Below are 13,764 nucleotides of genomic sequence, written 5' to 3'. Positions count from 1 at the left end.
TTAGTTGGAACCACCTAGGCTCATTAGCTCAAGCCTCAGGTCACTAGGATAAACACACTTCTATCTACGAGAAGTGGTGTCTATGGTCCCTTTTTGCATTGCTCCAACATCCAGATTTTCAAAACTTGGGGGCATGTTCTCCAAATGCCCCTTGATGGGTTTATTTCTTTTATTGTCCATGCCCCAAGTACAGGTAGTTTCATAATTTCAGCCTGTAAAGGTGTCTTTGAAAATGTGTTAATATTTGGTTAGTTTCAGATAACTCCCACTAGGTGGGCAGGACAGGTGACCCTTTATACAAGAACACTCCTGTCTCTGAACTGGCCCATTTTCACATGTGTCTGCGTTGTATGAGGAGGCTTGGGAGCCCTACACGTACGTATCCCAACTGCAGGATTGCCAAGAAGCTGGCTCCTGTTCTCCCTGGGAGCCCAAACCTTCGCAAGGCTTAAGCAAACAGCATCATGGAATGATATTTCCCATCTCCCCAAACCAATCTAGCCCAGAATCTCACATACTCACAGGAGCACAGGTTCTTTCATGGGTTGAATTTTAAATTTTCCTTCTGCAACTTAAATTCATTTCCATTTATCTCTCTCCTCAGTGGAGTTAGAAACCAACCAGCTTTGCCACACACTAGCATTTTAGAGATTAAAAACTACCCATAGTTTTCTCTTCTCCAGGCTAAAGAGTTTCAATTTGTTTAAGCTCTTAGAAATCCCATTTGTCTCCTTTTTCAATTGTCCTATCCTATCGCTCCATACATTAAAATAATAATACATACCAGTTTACTTTATCTCATATATTAATAGGAGATGGCAAAAAATTAGGATGGGGGTAGGGCTAGGAGCCAGCATTTTTGTGGGCCTACTATGTGCTGGCTCTGTGAGTCTACTCCAGCTGTTGCCAGTCAAAGGGATCAGGACAGTCTGAGTCTCGTGGGTCTGGCCCAGGACAGACTAGGGAGCTGGACATCAATAATACAATGCCTTAGAGCATTGCCTGTTTCAGAGAGCCTGGGGATGGGCAGGTTGTTTGTGTCTCATACACACACCTTTTACGTCTTAGCATCTATGGAGAAACCTGAACCCTTGAGCCTTCTCCCTAAGAAGATACCCCCAGCTCAGCATCCCCATCATCTCTCGCTTGCCCCAGGACTCAGCTCCCTGGCACCCTCTCCAAACCTTGACCCATGCTCTGCTGTGAACCTGGTAACTTCCTCAATACTTCAGGTCTCTGGGCTGGAGCTCTCCCCACATGGTGCCATTTTCTCCATACTGTGGCCTTAACACTGCATTGGCATTGCATTTGCTTATTGGAACTCAATGTGCTTTGTTAAAGCAATGAAAGAGGCTGTGAGTTCCCCAGGATCTTAATGTAAGCAGATACCTCAATCCCATGCCAGCGCTGATCAATTCAGGCCCCTAAACACTAAATCCTGATGTTTCCATGATGTGCTCATATGACCTAATTTTTAACATATTGAGACCACAGTTTTGAGCAAACCTCTTAACATCTCTGGGACTCAGCTTCCTTATCTGAAAAATAAAGACCACGTTCCTGGCTATTCAGCTTTCACTGGTGTGTTTGAAGGATGAAATTAAATCTAGAGTCAAGTGCTCTAAACTTTCTGGGTCTGTTGTGAAGTCCGTGTCAGAAATCAGATTGCCCCTGTTCTAAGACCCAGTCATACCTCAGGCCTGGCATCTTTCCAGCCCCTTTTGGCAGGCCTCCCTCATCAGGAGTCTCCCCTTCTCTCCAGACTGTACCCCAATCTCCCACCCCGAAGAAATCTTTTGGGGAAATGGAGATAGAGAGAGCCACCAGAGTGGTGTCTTTATTTTGCTTTTTGGGTCTTCATGCTCTGGCCTCACTTTGCAGCCACACAGTCCCCAGAGTTTGTCCTCCTTGGGCTCCAGGGCTATACTATATGTCTTACTGCCTAGCCCTGCCTGGACTCCGTAGGGGAGGGACCCATTGGTTCCTTGTTCCTCTCCTTCTCTTTGCCTTTAGCTGTCCCCTTGAAGCCTGAGGGTCACAGGGTAGGGACTGAACAGGGCAGTGAAGGAGAAACAAGACACTGAAAAGAGGAGAGTCACCCCCAAGAACAGAGTTGAAACCAGAAGGCTCAGACACTTGTCCACCCCCACCCTAACCCCTCCCTGTCACAGATGGAAAGGTCTTCCTTACCCTGCATGCCCCATGCTGGCTCCACAAGGACAGCCCACTTCTAAGCCCTCTCATTTGGGCCCATCCCGCCCTCTCAGCCCTGCGGTGTGTAGCCCTCTGTCCTCACAGAGACGGCACCCCACCAGCTCTGCCCTGGCCTGGGACACCTACTTGTGCTCGCCATCTCTGCCTCCCTTGGTCTTCTCTCTGCCTTTGCTGAGTAGGGAGAAGAAATGAGGAGACAAGGGGATGTGTGTGAGAGAGTGTGGACCAGAGACACTTGCAGCCTTAGCCCCTGGCCCCGTGGACCCCCACACTCCCTGGGGGCCCCCTTGTCCCACGGACCCCTTACCTCACAGCCTCTGCTGTAGCAAGCCTAAGTCTGTTGAGCAGGGAGGAGTTAGGGTGGGGGCCAAGCTCTGCCTCAAGAGAGAAGGGCTCACAGGAGTGGGCCTGGGTGGCTACAATCCCAAACCCAAGCCCTGGTGAGGAAGGGAGCCTCAGAGTATCAGCTGATCTCATACACCCCAGGCTAAGGTCTGGTGATTTAAGAATGAGGGTCGTAGCTTCTTCAGGTAACACAAGGTCAGTTGAGCCTGGCCTCCCTCTGGGCCTGGGCCACCAGGCTCCTTCCCTCCCTTCTTCTCCTGATTCCCTCCCATGGGGTGAAGAGCTCCAAGGCTCTGGGTGCCTCTAGTTAACAGTGAGCTGAGCCTGCTTCGAGACACTGAAGCAGGGCTGGGGGTGTTGCTCAGAAGGGCATTCAGTCCCCAAGAGGACAGGTGAATGGAGGAAGTTTCTGGGTTGAGGTGGGACAGAAAGCCAGCTACTCTCCAGGGCTCAGAGCAGGGGAAAATGGTGCTCCTGTCTCTTTAGGGAGGCTTCCAGAAAAATCCTTCTGGAATGTTCTCTCAGTGCTTTCCCAATACTGTAGCAAGGAGGATGAAGAAAAGGAAGCGAATAACAAAAGCAAAAATGTCCTCTCCTTACATCCTGTTCTGGCACAGATTTTGCCCAAGTAGATTTGACTTCATACCTCAAATGCTCAGAACCAGAAGGCCTAGATACAGCACAGTTGAAGTCAAGCTTTGGCCAGTCAACCTTTACGTCAGGCAAGCAGGTCACTTTGTAACTCAAAGGAGTTTACGTTAACCAGATGGATGGCTGCTAAAATCAGCTGAGACCACTGATGAGCAGAGAATAGCTTGCTGCAAAAAGGAGGACTGTGTCTCAGGAGCCCCAGAACCCAGCAGGTCTGGCTGACCCCAGGTCCACCCACAGCTTTGAGAGCTGCTGCAACTCTGGAGCTCTGCTTGGCGAAGGGAGGTGAGGAATGATTTTCTACATCTCTGGGGGCTTTGGGAACTGATTAAACAGCACTCTTGGGGGGAGGCTGGGTGTGCTGATCCCACACACACATGCTTATGCATACCTGTCAGCACATACCCTGTGAACTTCACTCTCAGAGCCCTGTCCTACACACGTGCCCTGCTGTCCTCTGGCTTAGATGCAGGAGGGAGAAATCTGGCTCCCACAGGTCTCCACTGGAGTGGAAGAGTGATTTAGAAGGAGAAAGAAAAAGAAAAGTGGCTCCTGCCCTCACCTCCTCCCAGGTGAGACTCAGCAGAGAGCAGGCCAGCAGGAAGCCCTACATTTCTAGGGCCTCCAGAGAGGGAATTGGGCAGCAGAAGGAGGAAGGAGGTGAGGGTCAAGGAGGGCAAGGAGGTCAGGCCAGCGGGGGTTGTGAGAAGGAGAGAGCAAGTGGCAGAATACAGGGGACCCAGAGTCTCTATAACTTAGCAGCAAGATTAAACCTGGGGTCCTTTTTTTGTTTTTTCTAAGATATGACTCCTAGAGACAGTGGCGGAGTCCAGTGGTGTGTACCGCTCCCCAGTGTCACACAGAGAACGTATGTGCATGTGAGTGTATGCAAGCACACGGGTGTGTGTGTGTGTGTGTGTGTGTGTGTGTGTGTGTGTGTTCAGGGCCAAAGTCACCTTTCTCTCTAGAGACTGGGGCTGGGGCAGGTGTATGCTGACACACAAGGGCCTGGAACCCTGATTTTGTGCTGCTGAGAGTGGAGTGCCCATGAAGTTAATGATGCCTTCATTCTCTGCAACACTGACAGCCTGGAGAGGTGAGGGGAATACTGTGATTAAGCAAGCCCCCGCCTCTGCCTCTGGGTGGCTGGGAAGCTCCCGTGTGGGCAGTCTGCAGAGCTCTTGGTAGGGCAGAGTTCCGGGGCTGAGAAGGAGTTTGGTGAAAGTATTGGACCAAAAGGTAGAAGAAATTGGTGTTGGGTAACAATGGAAGGAACTGACCACTGGTTGAGCACCTACCACATGCCCAGTGCCATGGTGGGCAGTTCCATAGGTATTATCTCCCGGACAGTAATGTTCTTGAGGCATCAGCAAGCCCTATCTTACAGATGGAGGTGGGCTCCAACAGCAGGGTTGGCATCTGAGCCTGTGCTCTCCATTATACCACACAGTTTCCTGGAACATTCATGGAAAGCTGGCAGAAATCAGGGTCCCCTGGCTTGGGAGCAGGGTCTAGAGAAGTGGCTTAGTGTGCATGTGACTGACCAGGGCCTAGAAGAGATGCAAACGTGGGCGTGGCAGGTTCATGGGTAGTGAGGGTTGGGGGCTGCTTAGGCAGAGGTGCTGCAAATAATTCCCTGAGGAGGAATGAGGGGACTTTGGGGATGGTTCTAAGAATCTTGGGATTAAGTGGTCTTGCTAGGTAACATCTGCAGAGGCCCCTTCCTGTCTGTGGCCCTCATGGCAGCTGAGACCTAAGGTCCATACCACCCCCGTGGGAGCCATTTGACCCTGGAGTGGGGACAGGATGGAGGTGGGAGAAGCCTGGGAGATTAGGCAGGGCCCAGACCCTGGAGGCAGAGATGAGGAGTGCCAGAAGACCTCCTGACATCAGCCTCCCCTCCATCTGTGGGTGAGTCTGGCCAGGCCTGCTCAGGGCCTGCAGGGCGGAGGCTGCTCCCCACCCCTCACTCTCCCTGCCCCACCCCTCCCCAGCAAGCACTTCGTTTCACTCCTCCATTCAACAGGGAGCCATGGATTCCCACACCAGACCCTGGGGGTCCAGATGACGGGTGAGACACTACTGCTTGCCAGCAATGAGGTTCTCTCTTGCTTGTTATGAGTTGAAGGAGGGACAAGAGGAGCACTGTGTATAGTGAATATCTGATCTACAAGAGGACTGGCCTTTCTAGGAGGGGATGGAGGGCAGGGGGCAGATGTGAGGGAAGCCAGGACTTGGGATCAGAGGTGAGGCACAGATGCCCTTTCCCCCATCCTGTCCTCTCCAGGGAACAGGCATTTTCTTCAGAAGGGGTTGGACGAGTCCCTTCTGAAGAGCTCTTTGGCTTTCTTGCCAGACCCAGAGCTGACAGGCCTGGCTTACCAGGTGCTTCTGTGACGAGGGTGACACAATGTCTAGGGCTGCGAGGCCAGCTTCCAGGTTCCCCTCGGCACCTCAGCACTCCTTGACTCTTTTTTAAAAATATTTTTTTGAGTTGGAGTCTCACTCTGTCCCCCAGGCTGGAGTGCAATGGCATGCTCACAGTCACAGCAGCCTTGACCTGCTGGGCTCAGGCAATCCTTCCGCCTCAGTCTTCCAAGTAGCTGGAACTACAGTCATGCACAACCACGTCCAGTTGATTTTTTTATTTATTGTAGAGATGAGGTCTCGCCATGCTTCCCAGGCTGGTCTCGAACCCATGGGCTCAGACAATCCTCTTGCCTCTGCTTCCCAAAGTGCTGGGATTATAGGTGTGAGCCACTGTGCCTGACCCACTCCTTAGCCTATTGGCCCTATATGAGTAGCCAGAAATAAACTGCAGAAAAATTCAAGTCCTCTAAACCAGCTCCACCTTCTCCTCCCCAGCAAATGGTCCATCTCTACAATCTCCTTAGCCACTCTTCCCCCGCACCCAGGCCTGCTGGCTGCATAGCTAGTCCTGGAGGGAGAAGGTATGCCCATGACACCCCCTCCAAGGTGTGCTCAAGCTTGGGCTGGCTGCCCCAGTGGCAGCTGGGAAACAGTATGCACCCTCACTGTGGCTGCCCCAGTGGCCCCTGGAGGACAAGGATCTCTGACTGCAGCTGTAATCCTTTCCCAATTCCTGATCCCAGAGATGAAACCCTTCCTGTTCCTACTGCAGCTGCCCTTGGGGTGTCCACGTGAGAGGTGGGAAAGCCACTGGGCTGTGAGGGAAAGTGGGCAGAGCCTTCTCATCTCCGTATCTCTGGTGCCCAGGGCTTTCTTGGGAGGTGGGCATCTAAGCTCCTCATCTTGCTTTACCTGGGCCACACCCTCCCCATCAACATCCTGGCCCAGTCCTTGGAGGACTGAGAAGGACACTGGCTCAGCACTGCCTAAGCTACAGGTACTCCAGAGGCTGCCAGGAGTGCTCAGGAGACTGCTTCCCATGGACACTACCTACAGGTTTAGAGTATCCCAGGATCCCTGAAGACATCAGAGTTGGAAGGGAGCCAGATGTCAACCTACTGAACCCATTCCTGTTGCTGAACCACAGGGGTTGGTGATGTGCTCAGTGTCACCCAACTAGGAGTGGTAGTCAGGGCAGGGCTTTGTGGGCCTTAGCTCTCCTGATTCGCGGCCAGTGATTTGTTCCCTATAACTGATGGCCCTCATGTGGCTTCTAATCTTGTTCTCAAGAAGCCCTTTCTTAGAGCGCATGTGCAGTCTCTGTACCAGCCCTGCCGAGCTCTTTCCTAAGTGGAGACAGAGGAAGAGGACCAGTTGGTGCCCACCGTGTCAGCATCTGCTCATTCCCCATCCAGCCTCTGTTCCTCCTCTCAGCATTGCCGTATTCCTGATCCTTTGCCTTGTCTCACTACAGAGAACCTGCTTGTTACCAGCCCTAATGTGGGGCAACACTCTGCACCTCAGCTATAACCTGTTCTGTTATGATCCCATTGACTCTCCTGACAACAGGGCAGGGAGTTTTCATTGCTGCAGTCCCCATCCTATAAATGAGGAGAGAGGGTCAGAGGGGTTTTGTGATTTGCCGAGGGTCACATGGCTAAAAAGAGGCAGAGTTGGAGGCAACTCCCTCAGGTGCCTTCTCACTGTGGGAGCTTTTCTGTCCTCTCAATAAATCCTGCTTTAAAAAAAAAGAGGGCATACTGGGATTCAGGCCTGGGCCTTCTGCTACAGAGCTTGGGGTCGGAGGGGGCTCCAGCTGGCCTGGCACTGCCCCATCCTCATGGGTGGCTTGAAGTACACAGTCCAGCCATATGTGCCATAAGCCTGGTCACTGATCTTATTTCTATTACTCTCCCCACCTAGCTCCAGGGCTTCTCAAGCTTGTGTGTGTGTAGGTGTGTGTGCACATGTGTGTGGGTGTATGAAGTGGTTCAAGTGCAAAGAAGGAAAACATTTGTCCAATAAAGTATCTCAATCCAATTTCACTAACTTAGAACTTGTGTTTTTTTCAGCAAAGGGACTGAATGCAGTTTCCTTGGAAAGTGGTGGTGGGAGTGAGATTGGAGGGGATGTTTCCATTGGCATGGAGGAACCCTTCTCAAAACACACCCTGGTCCTTTTGATGCACCCTTGGCTTACCAGCATTTTGCGCATTATTTCTAGTGACCTAGGAATCTATGGGCGATGTCTGTCTAACCTAACCTAGGTTCTGTCTTTCTGGTTTCTAAGAGTAATACAGTTGCCTTCCCTTGTTTGTAAGGTAATGTAGGCAGAATGAGGAGGTCTGAGCCCAGCTTCCTGCCATCTGTGTGTGGCAGGAAACTTGTAAGGCATGCATCCTGGATATTAATGGAGCCTGTATGCGTTCTTCAGAGTAGAAGAGAGGCCAGTCCCAACCAGGATCTTTGGCTTTCCTCTGGCAGGAAGAGGCTGCCCTCTCTTGGGTCTCTTCTCTGAACCAGGGTGGAGGCCAGGCAGCCTGAGCCTCGTGAGTACTGCTGGGGCTTGGATCAGAGAGCCAGGGCCCTGTCCTGCCCTCCTCTTCCATTCCTGAGGAGGGCAGGTGGTCTGGCTCCCCCATCCCCTTGTGTTAGAGTTCCATCTCCATCAGGACTGTAGGGGAGACCTGGCCCCACAGTTTGCTCTGAGACCCAGCTCCCTGCCCAGTGAGCTCTGGGGTGGGTGACTGGGAGGTACATGCTGCAGAAACATCTTGCCACCTCTTGGATGTCTCTCCAGAAGCTCAGCCCTGTACTCTGAGGCCAGTTAGGCCTAGGAAGGCCTGCCAGGGGAACCCAGCCCCAGACATCTTCCCTGTGTCTTCGGGGGCAGTGGACAGCTAGAGGGATCCCGCCTGTTACCTCCGGAAGCTCTTCTCGCCCGGAGGCCGGGAACTGGGGCGGGACCCAGGAAGCAGTCCATCTGTCTCCTGGCTGTCCTTCTCTTCCTCTTGAAGAGATTCATCCCCCAGGAAGTCCCCATCGTCCCAGGAGCCCACTGTGCCGTCTGTGGCCTGATAGCGGACCTCCACGCACAGGCTGGTCTGGAGGGGAAGAGGGGGTAGTGAGTGGCTGGCACAGAAGTAGCAATTGTCACCCAGTATATAATACTACACTGTGATGTTTATGAAGTGTTTTATGCCCTTAACTCACTGGAGGATGTCAAGGTGATATTATCTCCCCCCATTCCCATTCTGCAGATGAGAAAACAGAGGCTCCAAAAGACTGACAAGGGCAGACTCTGCTTAATGGATTTGGCTCCAGATCCTGGGCATGAGGCCCTACTTCTCCCTAGTGCCCAGGTGGGGAACCCGGCCTGCACTGGACAGCTGAACCTGGTACAGGGGCGGGTTCTCTGAGTCCACTGTGTACATCATCAAGAGGAGCACGCAGCATCCCTAGGGATGAGGTCACCTTCTCGTCCTCAGAGCCAGGGCTGCCTTCAGGCATGAGGGACAACCTGCCTGAAGTTGGCCTCTTGCGAATGTGACAAAATGAACTGAGTGTGGCCTCAGGAGAGAAGTCCAGGCCTAGGGTCTCTTTAAAGGCATGGAGTCGGCACTTCTTCCTACACACCTGACACCCATCCTTTCTACCTTGGAGAGAGAGGGGTTTTGGGGGTTGCCCAGGGCTTTCCTGTGGGTGAAAGTAGATCACTAAGCCTGGGTAGGCTTAGTGATGATTGGTCTTCTTACTTTGTGTCCTTGGGCCACTTACCTCCTTGCAGCTCCAGTTTCCTATCAGTCACAGGCAAGACTCATTCTAATCCCTTCCTTAACACACACTGGTGATGGGAGGCCCCCCAGAGGAGGTGACTTGCTTCTGTTCCCCAGACAGGTAGTTCACTCAGTGCTCAGACCTCCCAGTGTCCAGGGTTGGATTTCCCGAGGGAAGGGAGAGGTACACATATTTTCTGAACCCTTACTGTGCTAGACATCATGCTAAGATGCTTTCATGGATACTCGTCTGATCTTCTCAACACTCCAACGCACCCTAACTGACACAGCTGGAGACTAAGTCATTTGCTTAAAGTAACACAGCTAGGAAGTACTGGAGCTGGGAGTTAAGCCCAGGATGCCTGATCCAAGCCCCATATCCTTTCCACTGAGCCTATGAGACCCTTCTAGTATAACCAGGTACATTGTAGGAAAGCAGTGGCCTGGAATTGGAATCCCTGGGTCTCAGTTCTGGTTACTACAAAGGGCCATATATTACATAGGACCCCGGTGTGGGAATATGGTTCATCTCCATTTACACATGGGTAAATTGAGGTCAGAAAATAATAGCTAACAGTATTTTTATATATTTATAGCTTACTATGAGCTTGAGTTTTTTTTTTTTTGTCTGGGTCTCCCTCTGTCACCCAGGCTGGAGTGCAGTGGTACAATCACGGGTCACTACAGCCTCGACCACCTAGGCTCAAGCGATCCTTCTGCCTCAGCATCCCAAGCAGCTGGGACTGCAGGTGAACAACACCATGCCCAGCTAGATTTTAAAAATTTTCTGTAGGATGAAGTCTCGCTATGTTACCCAGGCTGGTCTTGAACACTTGGGCTCAAGCAATTCTCTCACCTCAGCCTGGAATTACAGGCATGGGCCACCATGCCTGGCCGGGCTTGACTGCTCTAAGCACTTTCTGTGTTTTCTTATTTAATCCTCAGAACAACCCTGTGAGGTAGATAATATCATGTTGCTCACTTTGCAGACAAAGTAGCTTGCCCAACTTACCCAGTTAGCGAGTGCTAAACCTAGATTCACACCCAGGGCCATGCTCCTCACCACCAGGCCAACCAACCCGGGAGTGACCATCAAGAGGGCTGATGAGTGGGAGCAGAGCCTGGGGTCAGGGCAGCCTTCTACCTTTCTTCCTTCCTTTGTTGGAACGTGTATTAAGTGCCTCGGACTGTGCATCCTGTGTGTGTGCTCATGCAAAAGTGCTGGGATGCGACAAACAGAATAGAAAGTGAGGCCCCTGCCCTTACAGAACGTCTAGTCTTAGAGAGGAACCAATCAGACATGCCAAGTGAAGCTCTTCCCCTGGAGTGGCCAGCAAGGCTCAGTGTGGCCTTTGGATGATGAGAGATGCCTCTCCAGTGACTCCTGGGCTGGGCCCAAATGGAAGGACCGTTATATAGGTGGAGAAGAGAGGGCACACTCTGGTGGTCCTTCCCTGAGGAGGAGCTGGGCGTCCACTGTGGGACGCCTTGCCATGCCACCATGTTCCCATCAGATGGAGTGGCTCTGGTGGGGTCTGGCCTGAGTCTCCTCTCCTGCCTTGCCTTGAACTACACGAGGAGCACTTCCCAGTGGCCCGATATGGGCAAGTCCAGAAACTCTCTGGGGCACACCCACCTTGATGATAGCATTGTTGTCATCAATCAGCGTGTCGGTCACCTCCACATGGCTCTCCTCTACCACCTTCTGCAGCACCATGCGGAAGGTCCCAATAAGCCTGTGGATGGCAGAGGGGATGTGTTGGTTCCATGGGAGAGGTCTCAGTGAGGAACCATGACGTCCCAAGGGCCATGACTGGTTGAGAAGGAGCCAGACGGGCTTGCTCAGGCTCCAAGCTGGGTTGGAGAAGGTGGCCCAGGGTCTGCGTCTGCTTCTGACCAGGGCAGCATGTCCTACAGTGTAGGGTTGTATGTGTGAGACCCACTTCCCTGGGAGAGCTCACCGGGTTGTGAGCATCCTGGGAGATGGCCAGGCTGGGAGTCTGGGTGTGTGGAATCAGGTTTCAGCTGAATTCCTGCAGAGAAGCTTCCAGATTCTCAGTGTAGACGCTGAGAAGGACCTGGGTCTCCTGGGTGACAAGCAGCTCCTCTGACTCCCACCTCCCTAACCACGACAATGATTTCTAGAACTCACCAACACCACTCACTCATTCATTCCACATCTGCAACCTGGAAGCTCCTAAGGGCAAGAACTCACGTGACTGCAAGGTCCACACATACTCCCAGCTGCACAGCAGGGGAGAGGCAGCAAGATTCTGGGGTTAGGAGCACAGTCTTGGAGTCAGAAAGATGAGGATTTGAAACCCAGGTCTGACTTTTTTTTGAGGTAGTGTCTCACTCTGTTGTCCAGGATGGAGTGCAGTGGTACAATCATGGCTCACTGCAACCTTGACCTCCTGGGCTCAGGCAATCCTTCTACCTCAGCCTGGACTACAGACTTGAACTACAGGTGCATGCCACCACGCCCATCTAATTTTTTGACTTTTTTTTTTTTTTTTTTGTAGAGACAAAGTCTTGCTATGTTACCCATGTCTCAAACTCCTGGGTTCAAGTAATCCTCCTGGCTTGACCTCCCAAATTGCTAGGATTATAGGCATGAGGCACCATCCCCGTCCCAGATCTGACATTTACTAGCGAGCTATCTGCTTCCTGGGCAACTTCCTTAAGTACTCTCAGTCTTGGTTTTTTCACAAGATGAGCTAATAACTCCTACTTCCAAGACTTGCTGCTGAAGGACTAAATGAGATACTCTTTTCAGGCTCTTATTAGAGTTCTCCTGACACAGCCCACCCCCATAGCAGTCCCATCGCTATTCACGTGGCGCCTCAAGGCTGTGAGTCTCTCAAGGGCATGACTGGCCTCTGTTCAGCCTCTATTTGATATTTCCGGTACACTAGAGATCTCCATATCTGCTGACTGAGTTGATGAACAACAGTAGGTGCCCAATAAATGCTGATGGAGTTAACTTGAATCCCATTTCACCCCATGGTTAGAAGGTTTGCTCTGGGAGTGAATAGGGTACTGTTCTCACATGGTGTTTCCACATGGGGTAGATTAAAACACATACACCATTCCTAGTGGAAGGGGCAGAGAGTTAAGGAAGCATCCACAGCATGTGAGAGATGGAAGGAAGCTTGAGGATTGTCTGGTGATGCCCATGATTTATGGAGGAGGACGGTGAGCCCGCAAAAGCAGACAGGACACAACTAATTAATGGCAAGTCTGGGTGAGGTGAGGTATTAGATGAATTCTGACTTAAACAGTCTTTTTTTCTTTTTTTTAAAGCCGTGATCTCATTCTGTTGCTAAGGTTGGAGTGCAGTGGCATGATCATGGCTCACCACAGCCTCAACTTCCTAGGCTCAGGCAATCCTTCTGCTTCAGCCTCCTGGGTAGCTGGGACTATAGCCGCATGCCACCATGGCCGGCTAATTTTTTAAGGTTTTCTTTTTTTTTTGAGAGATGAGATCTCAATGTGTTGCCCAGGTTGGTCTTGAATTCCTGGACTCCGGCAATCCTCCTGTTTTGGCCTTCCAAAGTGCTGGGATGATAGGCGTGAGCCACCACACTCAGTTGAAAACAGTGATATTTGGTGTCTATACAGCCTGAGGACTGTGGAGAGTGAACACTGATTTTTAAAAAGTCCCTGCCATCTGATGAGGAGAGGACGTGGTGGTAGCAGCCCTGCTGGATGGATATGAAATGCTTCCCTCTGGATCTCAGAGTCCTATCTGCCAGCTTGCCCCACCACCCCAAGGGCAAAACAGTTCACAGTTCTCTTCTACTCTAGTGGCTAATAGGCTTCCAGGCTCTTCTCAGATCAGGCCTGTGAAAGCCTCCTCCCCCCAGCTCAAGGCTGAATAGCTCAGGCAGTGCCACAGAGAGAGAAGAGAGAAGGGCTGAGCAGGGGGCCAGGAGATCTGGGGTTGTTGCCCCTCACTCAGCCTCAATTTGGCCTTTATACAGTGAAGGAGGTGGGTCTGTAGCTTTGGCACTGTGCAGGCATTCTAACAATAAACTATAGGCATGGAAGAGTATGCTGGGCTTTTTGTAGCCTCACGTCTTTTGGTGCTAAATCAGTGGTTCTCAAACTTCAGCATGAACAGAATCACCTGGAGGGCTTGTGAAAACAGAAATGACCGGGGACCCCCTCCATGGACATGGTGGAAAGTGTTTAACTGGTGGGATAGGAGAGGGCAGTGCCAGTTTGTAGTTTTTTTGCCAATTTTTGTGGTGTAAATATTCCTACCACAGCCAATTTCAAGCTTCTAATGTGAAGCCATTGAACTAAGTCTATTGAGTCCACTTCACATCACTGGCCCTACCTGAAAGATGGTGGCGCGCAGTGAGACTCAACACCCTTTAAGGCCAAGAGATTTAATGGGGATGAGC

The 13,764-nt window shown here is 51.5% G+C and overlaps 1 protein-coding gene across 4 annotated transcripts in view; it reads right to left on the bottom strand.

Moving 5' to 3' along the window:
• OTOF (otoferlin) overlaps nucleotides 1-13,764 on the bottom strand; it is a 99,056-nt gene that overhangs the window by 48,815 nt on the left and 36,477 nt on the right. For 3 of the 4 annotated variants that reach the window (XM_008068070.1, XM_008068078.1, XM_008068093.1), the window contains exons 4-5: nucleotides 10,992-11,091; nucleotides 8,502-8,683 (exon numbers count right to left, since the gene is read on the bottom strand). In XM_008068070.1, coding sequence (XP_008066261.1) covers nucleotides 8,502-8,683; nucleotides 10,992-11,091 — 282 coding nt within the window. Of the gene's footprint in view, nucleotides 1-2,340; nucleotides 2,386-8,501; nucleotides 8,684-10,991; nucleotides 11,092-13,764 lie in introns of all 4 variants that reach the window. The other variant, XM_008068085.1, reaches the window with a different exon arrangement.

Source organism: Carlito syrichta, unplaced genomic scaffold (genome assembly GCF_000164805.1).
Source record: "Carlito syrichta isolate Samal-C Ts95f unplaced genomic scaffold, Tarsius_syrichta-2.0.1 Scaffold107969, whole genome shotgun sequence".
Taxonomy (NCBI): Eukaryota; Metazoa; Chordata; class Mammalia; order Primates; family Tarsiidae; genus Carlito; species Carlito syrichta.
The sequence above is the reverse complement of the archived record's forward strand: the minus strand, read 5'-3'. Positions and strand labels throughout refer to the sequence as shown.